At 44.2% G+C, this 18494-nt stretch overlaps 2 protein-coding genes across 2 annotated transcripts; one reads left to right on the top strand and one right to left on the bottom strand.

Annotated features, from left to right (window-relative positions):
• Positions 1–12218: 12218 nt before the first annotated feature.
• On the top strand, positions 12219–14570 carry LOC133922410 (pectate lyase-like). Its single transcript, XM_062367738.1, has 4 exons — positions 12219–12439; positions 12903–13658; positions 13858–13996; positions 14345–14570. Exons 1-4 carry the CDS (start codon positions 12219–12221, stop codon positions 14561–14563), a joined length of 1335 nt encoding a protein of 444 aa, XP_062223722.1. The 3' UTR covers positions 14564–14570.
• Positions 14571–14910: 340 nt separating this feature from the next.
• LOC133922411 (nuclear ribonuclease Z-like) lies at positions 14911–17186 on the bottom strand. The gene is made up of 6 exons (XM_062367739.1): positions 16566–17186; positions 16365–16460; positions 16154–16267; positions 15825–15893; positions 15669–15743; positions 14911–15219 (listed from the first exon to the last, which is right to left on the bottom strand). Exons 1-6 carry the CDS (start codon positions 17103–17105, stop codon positions 15145–15147), a joined length of 969 nt encoding a protein of 322 aa, XP_062223723.1. The 5' UTR covers positions 17106–17186; the 3' UTR covers positions 14911–15144.
• Positions 17187–18494: the final 1308 nt, after the last annotated feature.

Here is an 18494-nt window from a genome sequence, read left to right on the forward strand (position 1 = left end):
GAGGAGGATTTATACGAGTGGGAGAAAATCGGAGAAGATGCTGGAAAGCGAGGTAGGCGACGACAAATGTGAAAACGAGGGATTGATTAACTAATTTTCTGCTTTTGAAATTATCACTTTGTTATTATTATTATTATTATTAAAAATAAAATAATGATTTGATCAAGAGAAACGAATATACCCGGCGCATATGCACGTCTGCAATATTGATAATACACTGGGATATGTGGTACGAATAAACGTGTGATGTAGACGCATCCAATGTCCTGAATTTAGGTGCAAATGATTCGATACTATGTTATTAGTAGAACAAAACAATAAAGATTTTACATGGAGGAACTAAATATACCCTCGGTGCATATTCATTGCATGCGCTGATAATGCACTAGGATATGTAGTACCAGTGGAGGACATAGGATTTTGAAATTAGGTGTACATTCTTTTTCAAAAAATTTGACGATTATATTCTGAAATATATTACTTCATTCAGACTAATTTGTTCAATGTGAAAGCTATAAGTAGTTAATCATATCCTTCGTATATTCTTTTTGCGACTCATAAGTATAGCAATAGTTGAATCTCTGGGTTAACCTGGATACTTCGGGTGGTCGGAGTCTCCGGATGTTGCTCCGACAAAGGTGCTCGGTTTGAGTCAAACTGTTTAATCCGGAGTCTCTGGGTTCGGTTGTATATCTGGATCCTCCGTGTTGGATTCTAGACAAGACTCTCGGCTGAGCGTTTTAGTATCAATTCGGATACTCCGGATCAGTATAAAAAGAACTGTAATGACTAGTTTTTGAGGATGAGTTTAAATACCCTCTCATCCCTCTCTTTCATTTGCAGCTGAACCAACTCGAGACAAAAACACTCAAGTCTCTTTAGAGCCCTCCCGCTCCTCTAGTGCATTAAATCTTGCAAGGACTTGAGAGTTGGATTGGAAAAGTGAGATTGAGTGCTTGTGAGCATAAATCCATCTTTGAGCATTTGAGTTTGTCATCAAGATGTCAATTCGTGTTCTTTACTCTTGGAGCTCCGAGCTCCTCGGCTAGGCATTACTCGGAGAGCACACAAGCTTGTAGAGTGTCTCAGTAAGTTTATGAAGGTCATCCTCACCTCCACAAGGAAAAAGAAAAGTTAAGTAAGCCTTGAGATTGATCTTCGTGGTCGCTCAATGAGGATAAAGGTTGAGAGAGATCCGGCTCTTTGTAAGCACTTCAACGGAGACGTAAGATCATTAGATCCGAACTTCGGGAAACAAATTCTTGTCAACTTTGCTTTCGTTGTTATTTTAGTTGATTTTGGACGATTTGCCCCGATCTAGGTGATTGTATGTTTCTAGCTACAGGTGAAGTGTCAAAAGGTTTATATACGACCTTAGAAACATGCGGTAACACTTAGAATCAATTAGAATTGCTTAGGAGTTGATAGCTTTCGATTTCCTGTTTTTACCCAAACTATCCGGGTTGTGGCTAGAACCTCTGGACACCAGAGTATCCGGTTTGACTTGGAATATCCGAACCGTTTAATCCGCTGCAAAATTTTAATTTTCAAGATACGTTTATTCACCATCTCTAGACGACATCACGTATATTCATGAATCAGGATATAGTTTGGTAAGTATCAACTGATGCTAATTTTGTGACATTTAGGCCGTGTTTGTTTGAGCTTCTGCTTTTGAGCTTCTCTGAAAAGCAGTGCTTTTGGCTTTTCTGAAAAGCTGCTTTTGGAAATAGGTTGTTGGCTTCTGCAATAAATTTTTGGCTTCTCAGCACATAGCTTCTCAGATAAGCACATCTCAGCGAGCTTCTCAGCTTTAGTTCATTTTCCTCAGAAACAGGCTTCTGGCTTCTCCAGAAGCCACTTCTCCAGAACCTCGTTTGTTCTGGCTTCTGGCTTCTGCCAGTAGCAGAAGCAGTTTCAGAAGCAGAAACAAACACAGCCTTAGTCAGTAGCACCTCAATTTCTGCTGCTATACATCATTTGGTATTTGCAAATTTTGTCATGCCATCTATTATTTGGGAAAATCACTTTTCTGATCCTCTCCCCTGGCCATCTTATATTAGTTCATGTAGAAAATGTAGATCCTGCCATCCTGGGAATTCAGAATTCACGGAAATAAAAATGTTACAGAAGGAGCAGTGTAGTCTACGTAGAACAATTTTATTTGTTACTTTGCTTGCACTATTCTATGTTTACGTCTGCTGGAACTTGGTGCTTTGGCCGTCCAAGTATTATTTACATTGTTCGTTTGGGTGTCAATATTACAAAAAATCATCTGTCATTGCTTCCAGCGAGCAGCACCTAGACCATCTAGCAAGTTTGTAAGTATACAACTGTATGTTGCAGGTCTCCAACCCCTCGGCTGAAGGTAATACCACAGGGATGAAAGGGAAGACCAACAGCGAGACCAAGAAAAGGTTCAGTGAGCAACTTCATGATGAAGGTGAATCCTTCAGGGCAGTTTTTGACAAGAGAAAGCAGCGCATTGGAGTTTTTGAGAATGTAGACGATGAATAATCCTTGACAGAGAAGCCTCTCTCCCATTTTCATGTTTGAGGGAAAACATTAGTTCCAATGTGCTGTTTTCTACAACCTTTTCAGTCGACAGGAAGTGAAGGCAATTGGAAGTTGTTGCTCTTCTCGCTTTCTTGTATCTGTAAGCTGTCAACCAGGGTTCCAAAAACCGACGGTTATCGAGAAAAATCGCGATAACCAGTCATCTCGATCCGGCTCGGTTTTAGAAACCGAACGGTAACTGAATTTGAATTAAAAAAATCAAAAAAATCTTTAAAAAAAGTAGACACAATTCTAAGACCTTCTGTGAAATTTTTTTTTCAAAAATAATATCGTTTGCATCATATTCTATAGGGAGGAAGTTTGAAAAAATAAAAAAAGTTGAAGCATGCGGCTCAGCTATTAACTCATGTTAAGGAAAAGTTTAACATGCAAACACATATTTTTCTTGTGTAGAACGTATCTTAAGAGGATCTTTAAAATTGATTACACTTTATTTAGAGTTTTATTAATTTCTCTATGATTTTTACAAAGTTCACAAATATAAAGTGAATGTGTTAAGAAACAGCACTGTAATTAACTTTTTCATATCTACTATTATTTTTTCTACGTAAATCATAGTATAAATAAACTAATAAAAGTGGTTTCACTAAATTTTTAGGTGTGATGGATCAGTTATGAATTAATCTAGTTGCAACACATTTACACAATTGTGCATGTTACAATAACTAATTCATGAGTTCATGTATTTTTAAAAGATATAGGATCATGTAAGAAGACTAACAAAATTAGTTTCATGATTTTAGATTAGCTAAGAGTAAACTATGCATTTAACTTAGTTTAACAAATACATTTTCTCACAGAAAATTTTGAACCTCCAATGCCCACCTTAACTATCGCGATGGATATATTGATGTTCGAGCACAGAACCGCCCCATCGTGGAGCATTCATAGCCTGCTATTGAGTATGTGCTTGGTGTAATATGGTAAGGATGAGTTTGTCGTCATCATCATCCGACGACGACAAATCTAAGATAGAACAATGACTCATTTCAGAAACGGAACGAATAACAAGGCCAATAATTTAGTGTAGGAACCAGGTGAATAAGCATGCATATATAGAGGTGAAATATGTAGCCATTGTAAATATAGTCGTTAGAAATATATCCGTTGAAAATATAGTCTTTGAAAATATAGCCGTCGAAAATAACACCATTTAAATATAAAACGATTATTTGTTAGTTACAAGATATTAATAAAATAGAGATGGGTATATTATAAGAAGGCAAATTTAGAAAACTGGTTGGTACATGTTGCAAAGTAGGAAAGGAAACTTGGATAGAGAATTCTCTATTCAGAGAAATAGGAAACTAGAAATAGAGAAGAAATAGTACTCTAATCTTTGCGCGCGGTAGTGCAACTATTGCTCGTGCCTCCCACATACGGGACTATTAAAAATTATGCATTAATTTGCTTTTTTTTGCTATCTTACATAATAGTTAGAAAATACGAACTGGTTTGAATTATAAATATGTTATCTTGGATCACATCATCACGATTCGTCCTACCACTACCAGGTTACCACACTTCATAAGATAATACGAAGGCACACAAGTCATCTGTAAAGAACTACATAGGCAACCCATCATTGAAAACTTTTAATGCTTCTAGCAGGTGAACTAAAGCAACTAAACTGCCAAAATAATTTATCTTGCACGATTATACGAAGAATGCAGTCATCCTTTGTCGAAGTGCACAGCAAAATAGCCTGCCACCACATCAGTTACACAAAGAACAATTTGTCTGGGAAGCGACGGAGCCCCAATTCAACCTCAAGCTCTCATCGCACTCACTCCAGCAGCAGACTCTAGGGCATGTGCTGCACAATTACAAATTCTAGGGCAAATGTAGACTCGAAAATAAGTACATAATAACATGATGACCTAGCTTCTTATTCTTGATCAACCATCCTTATGTCTTGCCGTGTTAGTTCTTCTTGTGCCACCCAAGTAGATGGTGTCTTTTGTAGTCTTAATTTGCCACATGCTCGAGAGCACTACTATAAAAATGCCTAATAATATCGGTTTTTTAATCGGCATTGTTTGCTCGGTACTGATAGTCAGTGATTATTAGTGTCGGTTCCAGACTCAGCGCTGAAATTTTTTTTCAGTTCCGGTTCATGTCTTCAACCGACACTGAAAAAGGTTTTTGTCGGTGAATCAGGAACCAGGGGTCCCCGAATCCCGAGGCCAGACCAGCAATCTGCCACGTGGCGCCATCCCGCGGGGTCACCTCCGCGAGGTAAAAAAGACTAAGGCTGTGTTTGTTTGCTGCTTCTGAAACTGCTTCTGCTACTGGCAGAAGCCGGAAGCCAGAAGCCAGAACAAACGAGGTTCTGGAGAAATGGCTTTTGGAGAAGCCAGAAGCCTGTTTCTGAGGAAAATGAACTAAAGCTGAGAAGCTCGCTGAGATGTGCTTCTCTGAGAAGCTATGTGCTGAGAAGCTAAAAATTTATTGTAGAAGCCAATAACCTATTTCCAAAAGCAGCTTTTCAGAAAAGCCAAAAGCACTGCTTTTCAGATAAGCTCAAAAGCAGAAGCTCAAACAAACACGGCCTAAGTTCCGGGAAAGGGCGCTCGGAGCCACAGTCAGTGGTCCATGAGTACCTAGGTTCCCGATGATCTGCGAAGACTAAGTGACTAAGAAGAAAGTGCTCGGGGAGGTGAACGGTCACCCCCGAGCACCCAAGTCCCCCGACGATCAGGAGAACCGAGTACCGGGAGAGATGTGCCCGGGGCTGCGAGCAGTAGCCCCCCGGGCACCCGAGTACCCCGAGGACCCAACGAAGGAAATTCCGGGAGAGAGTGCTTGGGGCTGCGAGTAGCGGCCCCCGAGCACTCGATTCCCCGAGGATCCGTACAGTCAAGACTGGGAGAGAGTGCTCGAGCCATGAACAATGGCCCCCGAGCACTCGGTTCCCCGAGGACCAAGAAAGAGCATTTTCGAGAGAGAGTGCTCGGGGAGGTGAACAGTGACCCCCGAGCACTCGGTTCCCCGACGACCCAGGAAGCCTCTCCGTCAGTGGCCCCCACAGGGGTCCAGCGATGAGGTGTCAGCCGGTGAAAGGCCCGAGGCCGCATTTAAGAGCGCGCGTAGCCTATCACCTCCAACTGCTCCCGCCACGCTCGGTGTCAGTTCCTGCCATATTCTGGCAGAAGAGCGTGGGGACATTAAATGCACGGGTCCCATCCCGCGCTATCTGACGCGCCTCGGGATAACGTTGCAAGGCCCGAGGCGTTCCGCCTGCCGCGCTGCTATGGCAAGCGAACAAGACAGGGCGGGCACGCCGGGTCGCTCTGCGGCTGCCCGGTGGGCCCTCTCCGGGGCGCCCGTTACCAGCGCCATCATGACGACTGATGACCGGGCGCGGAGCGCGTTTTCAACCCCCGTCACTTCGCACAGAGGCTATGATGACGCCCTTTCTATTTATAGTGCCTTGGAACTCGTGCCCTCCCATTCGGGGCACGCTACCGTCGGCGAGTATTTAAAGCGGCCGGCAGCACGGACAAAGACAGGTCTTGGAAGTCTTGAAAGCTCGGCAAGCTCTGCACGGTTGAAGAAGTTAAGGAAGTAGAGAAGATCGAGAAGTCCAAGGGCACCCAAAGCCAACAGATACACATAGATCGAAGAACACCTTCGTACGAGCATAGAAGCCGAAGAACAAGGAGCCCCAAGCTCTAGGATAGACAGACATTCTTGTAACTAGCACATTCCTGAGAGACATTCTCAGGATATTTATAGCATCCACACAGGAGTAGGGTGTTACGCCTCCGTGCGGCCCGAACCTGTCTAAACCCCCAGTGCATTTACTTCCTTCCGCATTAGATCATTTCACCCCACTAGCCATCGCATTTACATCCATTTATTTTTTCAGCAAACTTATTCAGAATCATCCCCCCGGTCGAATATCTAAAAAGGGGTCCCTCATGATCCCTGCGGCAGGAGTTAACCCTCCGACAGTTTCCGAGTCAAAAAATAAATGAGCCGGCTCGAAACCCTACTGTTGCTCCTGCCGCCGCCACAAATCGACTCATCTCATCATACAAACATATCTCACAATCAAATCGACTCATCTCACATAGTTTGGAAATCAGGAACGGAAGAACTCAATGACCTCTAACATTTGATCCTCGTCAAGAACTATCCAAATCTCCAGAATCTCAATCCATAAAGTTTACAAACTAAGTACTGCGCATGGCAAGCTCACGTAGATTTCATCCCTATACCCAAGCTCGCTTCTCTGCCTCTTCCCCGCCCCCACGGTGCTCTCCATGGACACCGACGCCGCACTCCACTCCTACAAAACCCTTCCAGCGTCACCAGAATGCGTTCATGAGCAAGAAATGCTCCAAAATCTCCACGAATCGAGAGGAAATTGAGGCAGCTCACACCGATTAACTAACCAAAACAATACGACATGCGAACGTAGCCTGTAGAGACATCGAAATCAAAGGGGGATGAAGACTTCGAGCAAGCGAGCTCACCTCTGCCTCCCCCCTCCCTCAAAATCGTCGCCTTCTTCCTCGCAATTCTCCCAATACGTTTGTGGTCCAGGTACACGCTCTCTAGCTGCTCCGTCACCTCCTCTATGATGGTTGCAAACTCCTCCAGTGGATGTTTGGCTCGCCACAGCAGGTGACAAAGCGCCCGATACTTGTGCTCCTCCATTGGCTGTAGCTCGTCGTCTACGATGGCAGGTTGTCGTTCGATGACCCCTCAGCATAAACACGTTGCCCGTGGTCACCACCACCTCGGCGTCTAGCGTGGAGGAGGTGTGGAGGTAGAGAGGACGCGCGGAGGAGGTGGGGAGGTAGAAAGGACACAAAGAGAGAGAGAGAGAGAGAGAGAGAGAGAGAGAGAGAGAGAGAGAGAGAGAGAGAGAGAGAGAGAGGCTGGTGGAGAGGAGGAGGAGGCGAAGAGATAAGACCGAGCGAGAGCAGACAAGCCGACACGAAGAGATAAGACTGAGCGGCTCGATCGGACGTTGCGAGAGAGCCAAAGTTCGATTGAAAGGAAATTTCGGGTCCGAGCTACTTCACAGCCGGTTCCATCTACAATTGGTATTGATAGGTCGGTATCAGTGCCGGTGTTTTAGTGGATCCATCACTGTTCGAATACAAGAGGTTACAAACTAGCACTGATACCGTTTCAGTGATGATTACTGTTCAATCGGTACTGATAGGATACTATTTTTATCAATTCTGTAGTAGCAGAGTCTGGTTTTGCAGTGAGTGGATCTGTCTATTCTTGGACACCCGTTGGGCTAAGAACCGAAGCTGTCGGCTGACGAGGGTATTTTTATAGCGCGATCCTCTATCATCTCTTGTCTTTGTCTCACGCAGCTCGGAGTGACTCGTTCGTGCGTGACAATGTATTGGTTGTCCTCGGCTTTCTCCCATACGGCGTATGGCACAAGCTGATCGGCGGTCCACACCTACTCGCTCTTGTAAGCCTTGCGACACAGTGTGTGCATCACCTAGTTGCCCTCGCGGCTCGCGGTAGATGAGCCGCACCTCACAGTAGTAGAAGCGCGGAGCTAGACGATATCCTCTTACATGGCCCATGGGATGCGCGTCAACATTGAATCGTCGTGCAGGAGATGTACTCGCGTCAGGTCCTCGCCCTCAACAACGAGACGGTAGTACCCGTCGTCTAGCGCCAGGTGTTGTGAGGAGCGCCCAAGCCTCAACGACGTGTGTGTTCCGTTTGCTTCGTGAACGCAAGGATGACATGACCACTGCAGTCGCAGATGATGTAGTCGATGCTCAAGCTCCCAGAGCTGTCGTGGTACACTGATCTGTCGAAGTTGAGCTTGCACTAATTAGTTACAGGGTCATCCGGTCAGGAGGATCTACAATGATTGATCGGTGTCCGGTAACACAAGTGACCTTTAACCCAATATATAACCTACTTAGTTTTACTTAGCACATGACATTAGTTAAAATTCAGGAATGATCACAGTCTAGTCTGCTTAGTTTTGTTAGCTGACTTGTGATCCAAAGGATCGTAGGTAGCTCATAAATTTCAAGGATTTCTGAAAGTCAAAACCCAACACACTAAAATTGATATCAACAACAACTCCACCAAACAAGTCTGCAAACTAATTGTGTGATATAGGTTTTTGAAAAATGTATGGTTATTTGATCTGTACCAAAAAGTGTGATTTTGATATAATTAAGACCAAATAAGTGAAATTTACCCATAAAGTTGTTTTGATAAAAGTCAAATTTTTAACTATGTGCTTTTCCATTGGTTCGATTTTGAATCTCTAACTACGATGAGACTTTACAACCTAGAACCCTCCAAATCGAGTGAAACACAATCCTCGCAATAAAATACAATTTATTTAATGACACATGACAAGTGATTATTTAAAATAATATTAAAATAATGGAAATATGCAAAAAAAAAAATCCATTTTTGAAAACTCGTAAAAATAGTAACCAGTCGGCAAGCGAAATGCCGATAGGATATCTATCAGCAAGTGAGATGTTGACAGTCACATATCGATATTTCACCTACCGATATGTGATTTGTCGACAGCAAACTATCAGCAAACAACGTACCGACAAGAGCCTCCATTAAGGGGTGTGGCGCCGCCCACAGGGGCATATGCCCCCATTTTTATTCTGTTCTTCCAGAGAAGGTTCGACGTGAGAGAGAGTGAGGAAAAGAGGATAGGAAGGGAGGAGGAGGGGAAGGAATGAGAAGCTTAGGATTGAAGGTAAAAAAAATCCTTATTTTTCTTGTTCGTAGAACTAGTGTAGAATTGTTTAGAAAATATAATGTACAACAAATTAGTTTAGGAAATAGAGTTAGAAAATAAACTTAGAAAGTAGTGTAGAAAAAAAATAGGATTTAGGGTTTAGGGAAAAATAGGGTTTATGCTTTAAGAAAAATTAGTTTAGGAAATAGAGTTAGAAAATAGACTTAGAAAATAGTATAGAAAAAATTAGTTTAGCTGTACAAATTTAGTGCGATGTAAAAATAAAGTTAGAAAATTTAGTTTAGCATATTTAGTTTAGTTGTAGAAATTTAGCACGATGTAAAAAATACATTTAGAAAATGTATTTTACAACATTTAGTTTAACATTAGCGCAATTTATCAAGCTTTAGGAAATGTTTTAGATTTTTTAAAAAACTTTAGAAATAATTTTAGAATAGTATACAAATTTTAGTATAATTGCAGAAATTGTAGTGTGATTTACAAATAAATTTAGCATGATTTAAGAGTAACCTTTTGAAGGATTTTCGATCAAAAATGTCAGGAGACGTTATTTTTAGTGTGTTTTATGGAGAATGATATGTTATGCAATGAAGCTCGCGCAGCTACACCGGCTCGTGGCGCTAGACTTCAGGAACAACTCTCTCACGGGCAGTGTGCCCGCCGGTAATCCATCCATCCGCGCGAGCTTAGCCATTAATCCCGCGTTGATTCTTGATAGCAATGTGTGATTCGATTTCCTGTGTCTCGGGTTGGCTAATGATGAGTTCGTTTTGCTTCATCCCAAGAGTTGGCGGTGAAGTTGCAGGCTGGATTCTAGTACGAGAACAACAACGACCTGTGCGGCGTCGGGGTTCCCGCGCTTCGGCCGTGCACCCCGGCAGACCTCATCGACCCGGACAGGCCCCAGCCGTTCAGCGCCGGCATTGCGTCGCAGGTCACGCCGGGAGATTCTTTTGATTGCGGCAGCCACAGGGGCGCAGCAGAGCCCGCTGCGGGCCTTAGACCAAGGCGCTTGCACTCATCATCGCCGTCGCCGTGTCCCTCCTCGCGGCCACGGCGACAGGTCTGTTCGCGCTCTCGTGGCGCCGGTGGCGCAGACAGAGGATCATAGGGAGCTCATCCCTAGTCTTCCGGCGGCCGATGCAGCACCAATGCGGCGCCCGCTGCGAAGGTGTCGTCGGCCCACAAGAGCACGTCGTTCGCACTGGTGAGCCTCGAGTACTCGAATGCCTGGTCCGTTGCAAGAGTACTCGTCCGTTGCAAGCTATCTGTCTTATGGTTTCTATAGATTGGCTTTACAGTTTTCATGTTTGTGCCGATTTATATGATATTGTTCCGAGAATAAAATTGTGAGTACATGTTGTAATATATGAGGAATATTATATGTTTGCATTTGTGTGTTTTCATTTCATTCTGCGATTCGGTCGGCGACTCATCGGATCGGGATAGTGACGACAGCGGCAGCTGAGCAGGCTCAAAATCAAACCGACTCGTTTATTTTTTTCTCTTAGGAACCTTTTCAGTACTAACTAGTAACCATAGACCAATATTGATACTCATTATTAATGCTAGTTCATACACCAGCACTAAAAATAAAGAACTATTAGTGCCGATTCAAAAACCACCACCGATAATATTTTTTAGTTGATATTGATGACCATTTCTATAGTAGTATGTGAACAATCACATTCCATTCGCACACCACCACCCCACTATCCGCCACCGCTGGCCTAGCGCCGCTGCCACACCCTGCTTTGAAATTTGTTCTACTGATGTGAGAACTTTTGTCATTGGCATTCGAAAGTTACCAAAACTTTTGTTGAATTAATGGACCGATGTGGCTCAGCTCCCAAAATTGGTCCATTTTGGGTGGAGGCAAGGTCTTTGACAAACTCTCAAAATTACAAAATGGTTTTGCATAGCCCCCCTTTAGCGTAGCGGAAGCTAGCTTACAGAATTAACTAATGGGATACAACTAATGCTTATCCTTTCAATTACAACTTCTGCTTCTTTGTAAGCTGTTGCAGAATCTTGTTGTTAGGAGCACTTTGGTTGTGGATAAGCTAAAGCAGAAGCTATGTTAAAGATAACCTAAGATGCCGAGGAGCTACCAAGTGTTTTTTTTAATACTTTTGAGTTAGCCGTATTAGATTCAAAGGGTATATACTAAACCAAGTTTTAGCATTTGAATATTAATCAATATTATCACCATTAAACTGGTAGGTTTACAACCCAAGCAGATCATAAGACATAGTCGCCAAATTAACACAAAGCCCTACATTGCCCACTCCCAAAGATTTAATTTCTAACGCATAAACGAACTACCATGTGGCTTTTCTTTGGTGTGCCCGTAGCAGGTGGCACAATAAATCTTGTTAGGAATTAGTTGTCGGCAATTATTTGTTGCAAAAGAAATACCATCGAGCATCGACCATACAAGAAGAGGTTAAAAGAAAACAGTACCTGCCAGCCACTTTCAAAATAACCCTAGTGAAAAATTGAGAATCTTATAGTGTGACATGTTTATCCAAATAGATTATTGATCTGGTACAAAGATTATATGCTTTATTCACAAGATATCATAATCTGTTTTTCCGATATCATTACAACCTCATATGTTTTGGTGCTTCGAGGGGTTGCAATGTTCTTCAACGACAAAACGCAACGTTAATACCTTGACCCTGTCGACCCTTTTCCTTCCCTCTTGACCAGAATAGAAAGTCGAGTGACGTGCCATCTCTTCACGGCTTTACACATGTACACACAAAGAAACACCTGCAGCATTTCTTGCATGCCGGGGAGTGTGGCTCGCCTCTCTCCTCGCCTCACCCTCCTCCTAATAATACCACATACGTGAATTTAACTGTAAGTAATAAGTCAAGAGGACATAGAGAAGAGAGTACGTGAAGAAACAGCGATGGAGAGGCTTCGGTGCAGCCGACGGCGCCCCGGCTCTTTCCTCCTCCTCGCCGCAGCGTTCCTGGCGGCGGCCGCCGTGTCGAGCGCCAACATCGGCGAGTTCGACGACCACTGGCAGAAGCGCAAGGAGGAGGCCGAGGCGTCGGCCAGGGAGACGTACAAGCCCAACCCCTTCAACGTCACCAACAATCTCAACGGCGACGTCCACAGGCACGCCCCGTCCTTCCCTCGCTTGCTACTCTACATGTATAAATATCGTTCACACAAACGGTTGGCAAGCATGCATGAGCGGGCTACTGCTGTTCATCTTGAAATATGTTTTTTTTAAAAAGAGAATTTTATTAACTCTTATCATTATATCAAACTGATATAACCACTTTAAAATTTACACTCTTTTTTTACATAACTAAGATATGCACATATATTACTTAAGAAACATGAATCCGGTATATAAAAGACACAAAATAAAAAGATCAAATAAGATAGAAACACATTTCCGTTTCAGTCACGTACATATGTCATAGTAACTATCTCGCCATGATCTTTAAATTCGTGTGGTCAATGTTTTGAAACTTTAACAGTAAATATGTGTAAATGTATTTATATTTGTCATGTTAAAAATTATTCTAGCAGATTAAGTAGTTTCATGCAACTGACCTGTTCAATATCGTTGTGCACGCAGAGCGAGCAGCCCGCGGCGTGGGCTGGGGGCGAAGAAGAGCAAGTTCGCGGGTCCGTGCCGGGCGACGAACCCGATCGACCGGTGCTGGCGCTGCCGCCAGGACTGGGCGACGGACCGCAAGCGTCTCGCTCGCTGTGCCAAGGGCTTCGGCCACGCGGCCACCGGCGGCCTCCGCGGCAAGATCTACCTCGTCACCGACCCGACCGACGACGACATGGTGAACCCGCGGCCCGGCACTCTCCGGTGGGGCGCCATCCAGACGGACCCGCTCTGGATCACCTTCGCGCGGTCCATGATCATCCGGCTCTCGCAGGAGCTCCTCGTCAACAGCGACAAGACCATCGACGGCCGCGGCGCGCAGGTGCACATCGCCAACGGCGCCGGGATTACGGTGCAGTTCGCGCGCAACGTCATCATTCACAACCTCCACATCCACGACGTCAAGCACAGCCTCGGCGGGCTGATGCGGGACTCGCCGACGCACCTTGGGCCCCGAACGCGGGCCGACGGCGACGCCATCTCCCTCTTCGGCGCCACCAACGTGTGGATCGACCACATCTCCATGTCCAACTGCGAGGACGGCCTCGTCGACGTCGTGCAGAGCTCCACGGGCATCACCATCTCCAACGGCCACCTCACGAACCACAACGACGTCATGCTCTTCGGCGCCAGCGACTCGTACCCGCAGGACCAGGTCATGCAGATCACCGTCGCCTTCAACCACTTCGGCAGGGGGCTAGTTCAGAGGATGCCAAGGTCAGCCTGTCCATCCAAATGCGCCACACATATGCACTGCAAATCTTTGTGGTTCACGAAATGCCACTCCATGTCTCACTGACACGCATCAGATTGACCTGCATGCCAAGTCTTATACAATCGATGGCATCAAAACCACGTTCCACTGAGTTTACAAAATCACTTGCTGAACGGAGTTCTACAACCTTTGATTTTGCAGGTGCCGATGGGGCTTCTTCCACGTCGTGAACAACGACTACACGCACTGGCTTATGTACGCCATCGGCGGCAGCAACAACCCCACCATCATCAGCCAGGGCAACCGCTATATTGCACCACCCAACATCGCCGCCAAAGTGGTAATGAGTCTTTCTCCAATTGGGTGCATAGATGAATGGAATAGTAATGTGCCGCGAGCACAACTGCGAATGCGTGATCAATTCTCTTAACTTTCGTAAGAAAATGTAATTTTTTGAGCTGCGTGCAGTCAAACCGAAACCTCAGCTGCCAATATCTTTATAAATATTGAGATAAATCATTTGAAGAATGACATCACTATATTTGTGTAGAAAAATAGTTTTGTAGTACTATAATTTGCTACAGGTTACATATTTGTTATTTAAAGTTACCGAGTTGTGTTTTAGAGATTGACGATGTCTAAAATCAACGACACTTTCTTGAGTAACCTGTCAATTCTCCATGAACAGATCACGAAGCACTACGCGGAGGAACAGGTGTGGAAGAACTGGGTTTGGCACTCGGAGGACGACCTGCTCATGAACGGCGCCATCTTCATGCCGTCCGGCGGCGCTGTCCCAAGGAAGATCAAGGACGACGACTGGATCAGGCCCAAGCCGGGTTCCTACGTCAAGAGGCTCACCCGCTTCGCCGGTGCGTTGTCGTGCAGCCCAGGCAAGCCGTGCTGACCGCCGGGCGCCAGGGTTCTGGGAGGCACAGCGGCCACCGTTGCCGGCCAGGTCGGGAGACAGAAGTGAAAGCATGCTGCTATGTGTTTCCTGCAACGAGGGGTGGGATCCTGATGGAAGAACGCAAGGACATGCACATAGGAGGGAAGCCAGGTCACTTTGCTAACCATTTGCCTTAATTTCTTTTTCTGGAATTGGTACAGTACTGTTTGATTATTTTCAGATAGGGTAGGAATTCTTTCTATTCCAAGTGTATCTATATATATACAAGTTGTACAACATGAACCACTGTTGTTGTGGTCAGAAGTCACATAGTATTCACATAATGTTAATGTTCAAGAAGGAAGTAAAGGTTGCTAATACGGGTTGTTTCACATTTAATTCAGTATTTCATTGTTCTAATCTCATGTGAATGAAACAAGCATTGAGGACCGACAAAACAAATTTCCTCATAAATTGTCAGATGAGCGGTACGGTAACATCAGAGAGCACAGCGCAAAAGGATTGCTAGTGGAAGTACCACAAAGGCACAAAGATCCCATCCAGAAAAATTCATTTGTGATTTTCCGGTTCATGTTCTTTTAGAAGCCTTCCTTCAATGCATAAACTCTGCTTCGAAAAGACAGTGGCAATCTGTTTATTGCTGCATCAATTTCCTGAAAACAGAGTAGTCATAAGATTTACGGTTTTGGTGCAAATATTTTATGCATTAACAGGAGGGAGGGTGGGACCGCGGGGCTATGAAATGCTTAGAGATTGGTAAGAGAGGCATCTGCCTTAGTCACAGAGAATGCAGAACAAATAGGCAACAATTTTCAGTAGGAAATGTAAATGCAGCAAGACAATTGACATATTGTGCTTCATTGTAGGTACAACTTTAGAGTACAAAAGAAATGAGCATATTGGTGAAGGCGTTTCAAACGAAAACTAGGACAGCCAAGTGGAAACGAAGCATCCTAACTATTAGGATAAAATGGTCAAGTAAAAGGAGTCAAAATGCCTTGAGTTGACAGAAGAAAAAAAGAATTGACAGGAAGAAAAATTGTGCATCTGGCCATAGCATATAAGTAGATAGAACTGAGGCATTGGTTAGATATTAGCCCACCTCTGTAGTATAACGAGCTGAAAAGTGAATAAGTAGAATAGCCTTGTTTTCAAGCTTGTCAGACTGACTCACAATCTGCATGTATTGCCAAACATAAACTTAAGTTTAAATACAAAGAAAAACATTGGAAATTGAATAGACAAAGTTCAGAGTAACCTCAGACAAGTGCGTGTGCCCATATTCTTTTGCATGCTCAATCGAAATGTAGTCATCAAGAAATGTACTCTGAAATTTGTACAGCGCATTTCACTAGATTAAATATAGGAACAAAATGAAAACTCACAAAGAGAAAAAGAAAATGACAGAAAGTAAAACATTCAGTACAGGAAGTGGAACATGTTTCTGACGAATGTTGCTACTTTCAATGCAATAAAATTGATTATGTGTTACAAAGTGCAAGATAAGGTATTTCCACCCTTTCTTAAGCTGAATACTAGCAACGGCAACAAATTCACGGCAAAGTGATAACTGATAAGAAGGCATACCTCCACAACAAGAATTTTTGCCTTCAACACATCCGCATTGCCAGGATCAAGGATAAAATCCGACATTGTATCTCCCGTGAAAGCAATCTCAGGTGTTGTCACTGTATTTGTGATCTGCAAACTACGAATCGGTCAAAAGGCACATACACGTCAACAATTGTTACAAGATTGTACTTCAATTTTATCTCGACATCCACCAAGACAGACAGACCTCAACACCTGATAACTTGAGCCTCTTTATCTCGTTCCCAGGGAGGCCAAGATACTCCTGCTTGAGCTTTTGCTTCACCGTGTATATCACATACCCCTACACACCTCGCGTGATTCAATTCCATCCAAATATTGCCAGATTCTCATAAATCATCCAAGAACATACACATTTCCAAGGAGAAGTTATTCAATTCGCCCTCACCTGGCTGGGTATGACGTGGTAGGTCCTGAACGCCCGCACCTTGAGGTCCCTCCTGAGCTCGTACTCCTCCCCGACCTCGAGTGGCACGAGCTTGTGCACGAGCTCAGACTGGTCCATGGCGCGGTGCACCTCAAACAGCCGCGCCACAAGCTCCGCAAGGCACGCCGGGACGAAGATTGTGGGTGGGCGCATCCTGTAAAGCCCGCGCGTGGCCACGTACATGGGGAGGCCTCCGATGTGGTCGAGGTGCGCGTGGGAGATGAAGAGGAACTCCTGCGAGACAGCGCGCTGCGGGCACCGGCCGATGTCGAAGGCGAGGCTGAGGGTGGGGAAGATGACGCAGGTCTCGTGCCCGCCGATGGAGACGCCCTCCACGGGGTAGCCCTCGATCTCCAGCCGCGGCTTCTCCTTCGCCCGCGCGGCTGGCGCGGGGGTGGGAGCAGCAGGGGAGTTGGGGAACGCCGGCTCGCCGTTCTTCCCCATGCCGCCGCCGGCGAGGGAGGGGGTTTTGGTGGGACTCAGATCCTCTGCTTTGAACATCGGCGTGCAGTCGCTATAGGATGCACCACCGTTCGATATCCAACGCTGGTCCCGTGTGCCCGTGTCCTTCCTTCTCTGCCGTCCTTCCTAGGGCGCGTGCGGCTACAAGCAAAATCTATTGGATCTTATCCTATAAAATATTTTTATGTGTTTTTTTTCCAGTTCAGTTAGTAGATCATATGATAAATGATATATACGAGATTTTATAAGATCTTTTTAATAGAATTATATAGAATTTACTTCTCGTGGGCAAAATAGCGAAAGCAAATTCTATAAAATCCAATCTTATAAAAAAAATATATTTTTTATAATTACATGTACCTATTCTCTCCTCTTTAACTCGGCCATTATATTACGAGATAAATAATCTTATAAATCTTGCTTCTGGAGATAGTGGGCGGAGTAGAGGGAAAACAAAGGTCGTAGCCGGTAAAGGGAATCAAATTACATATTCTAACGAATCTGGGAACCTACATCGACATCTCAGTAAATGAAACAAGCATTGAGTACCAACAAAACAAAATTCCTCATACATCAGAGAGCACAGAGCAAAAGGATTTCTAGTGAAGATACCCAAAAGATTCCATCTACAAAACTCCATTGCTGATTTCCCAGTTCATGTTTTTGAATCAAAGCCTTCCTTCAATGCATAAACTCTGCTTCGGAAAGATGGCGGCAATCTATTTTAATCAATTTCCTGAAAACAGAGCAGTCATATGATTTAGGATTCTGATGCAGATATTGTTCGCATTAAAAGAAGGGAGGGCGGGTTCAGGGGCTATGGACCGATTAGAGATGGGTAAGTGAGACATTTGGATTACTAGCAAAAATGCAGAACAAACAGGCCCAATTTCCCAAGAGGAAACATAAGTGCAGCCATATTGATTGAGCTGTTTCTAACAAAAACTAGGGCAGCCAAGTGGAAAAAAAGCATCTTAACTATGAGCGGAATCAGGATAAAATGCCCAAGTAAAAGAGTAAAAAATGGACTTGAATAACATAAAAGAAAAGTGTGCAACTGGCCATAGCACTTCAGTAGAGAGAACTGAAGCAATTGTTAGATATTAGCCCACCTCTGTTGTAGTATAATGGGTTGAAAAGTGAATCAGCAGAATAGCTTTGTTTTGAAGCTTGTTGGACAGGCTCATTATCGCATTGTATTTTCTTTCGTGCTCTGTTTTAATTCTTATTCTACTAGCTTGATAGGTTGTTCTAGTGCTAGATTTTCTCTTGCTTAATTGTTATATGCCGTTCATTTTTTAGTATGATAGGGTGTTCTTCCTTCCTATATGTGTTGTCATCAATCACTAAAAAGAGGGAGATTGTAGCATCTAGATCCCTAGGTAAGTGGTAAGTGTTTTGGTGATTAATGATATTCGTATTATTGTG

This window comes from Phragmites australis, chromosome 6 (assembly GCF_958298935.1).
Source record: "Phragmites australis chromosome 6, lpPhrAust1.1, whole genome shotgun sequence".
Taxonomy (NCBI): domain Eukaryota; kingdom Viridiplantae; phylum Streptophyta; class Magnoliopsida; order Poales; family Poaceae; genus Phragmites; species Phragmites australis.

What these genes read in the sequence shown, in the direction of transcription:
- LOC133922410 (XM_062367738.1), top strand. Translation starts at nt 12,219, where the DNA reads ATGGAGAGGCTTCGGTGCAGCCGACGGCGCCCCGGCTCTTTCCTCCTC. An exon ending in GACGTCCACAGGCACGCCCC is followed by an intron (nt 12,440 to 12,902) that starts GTCCTTCCCTCG and finishes TTGTGCACGCAG; the next exon opens with AGCGAGCAGCCCGCGGCGTG. An exon ending in CCAACATCGCCGCCAAAGTG is followed by an intron (nt 13,997 to 14,344) that starts GTAATGAGTCTT and finishes CTCCATGAACAG; the next exon opens with ATCACGAAGCACTACGCGGA.
- LOC133922411 (XM_062367739.1), bottom strand. Translation starts at nt 17,105, where the DNA reads ATGTTCAAAGCAGAGGATCTGAGTCCCACCAAAACCCCCTCCCTCGCC. An exon ending in TCAAGTTATCAGGTGTTGAG is followed by an intron (nt 16,268 to 16,364) that starts GTCTGTCTGTCT and finishes CGTAGTTTGCAG; the next exon opens with ATCACAAATACAGTGACAAC. An exon ending in GGCACACGCACTTGTCTGAG is followed by an intron (nt 15,744 to 15,824) that starts GTTACTCTGAAC and finishes CAATACATGCAG; the next exon opens with ATTGTGAGTCAGTCTGACAA.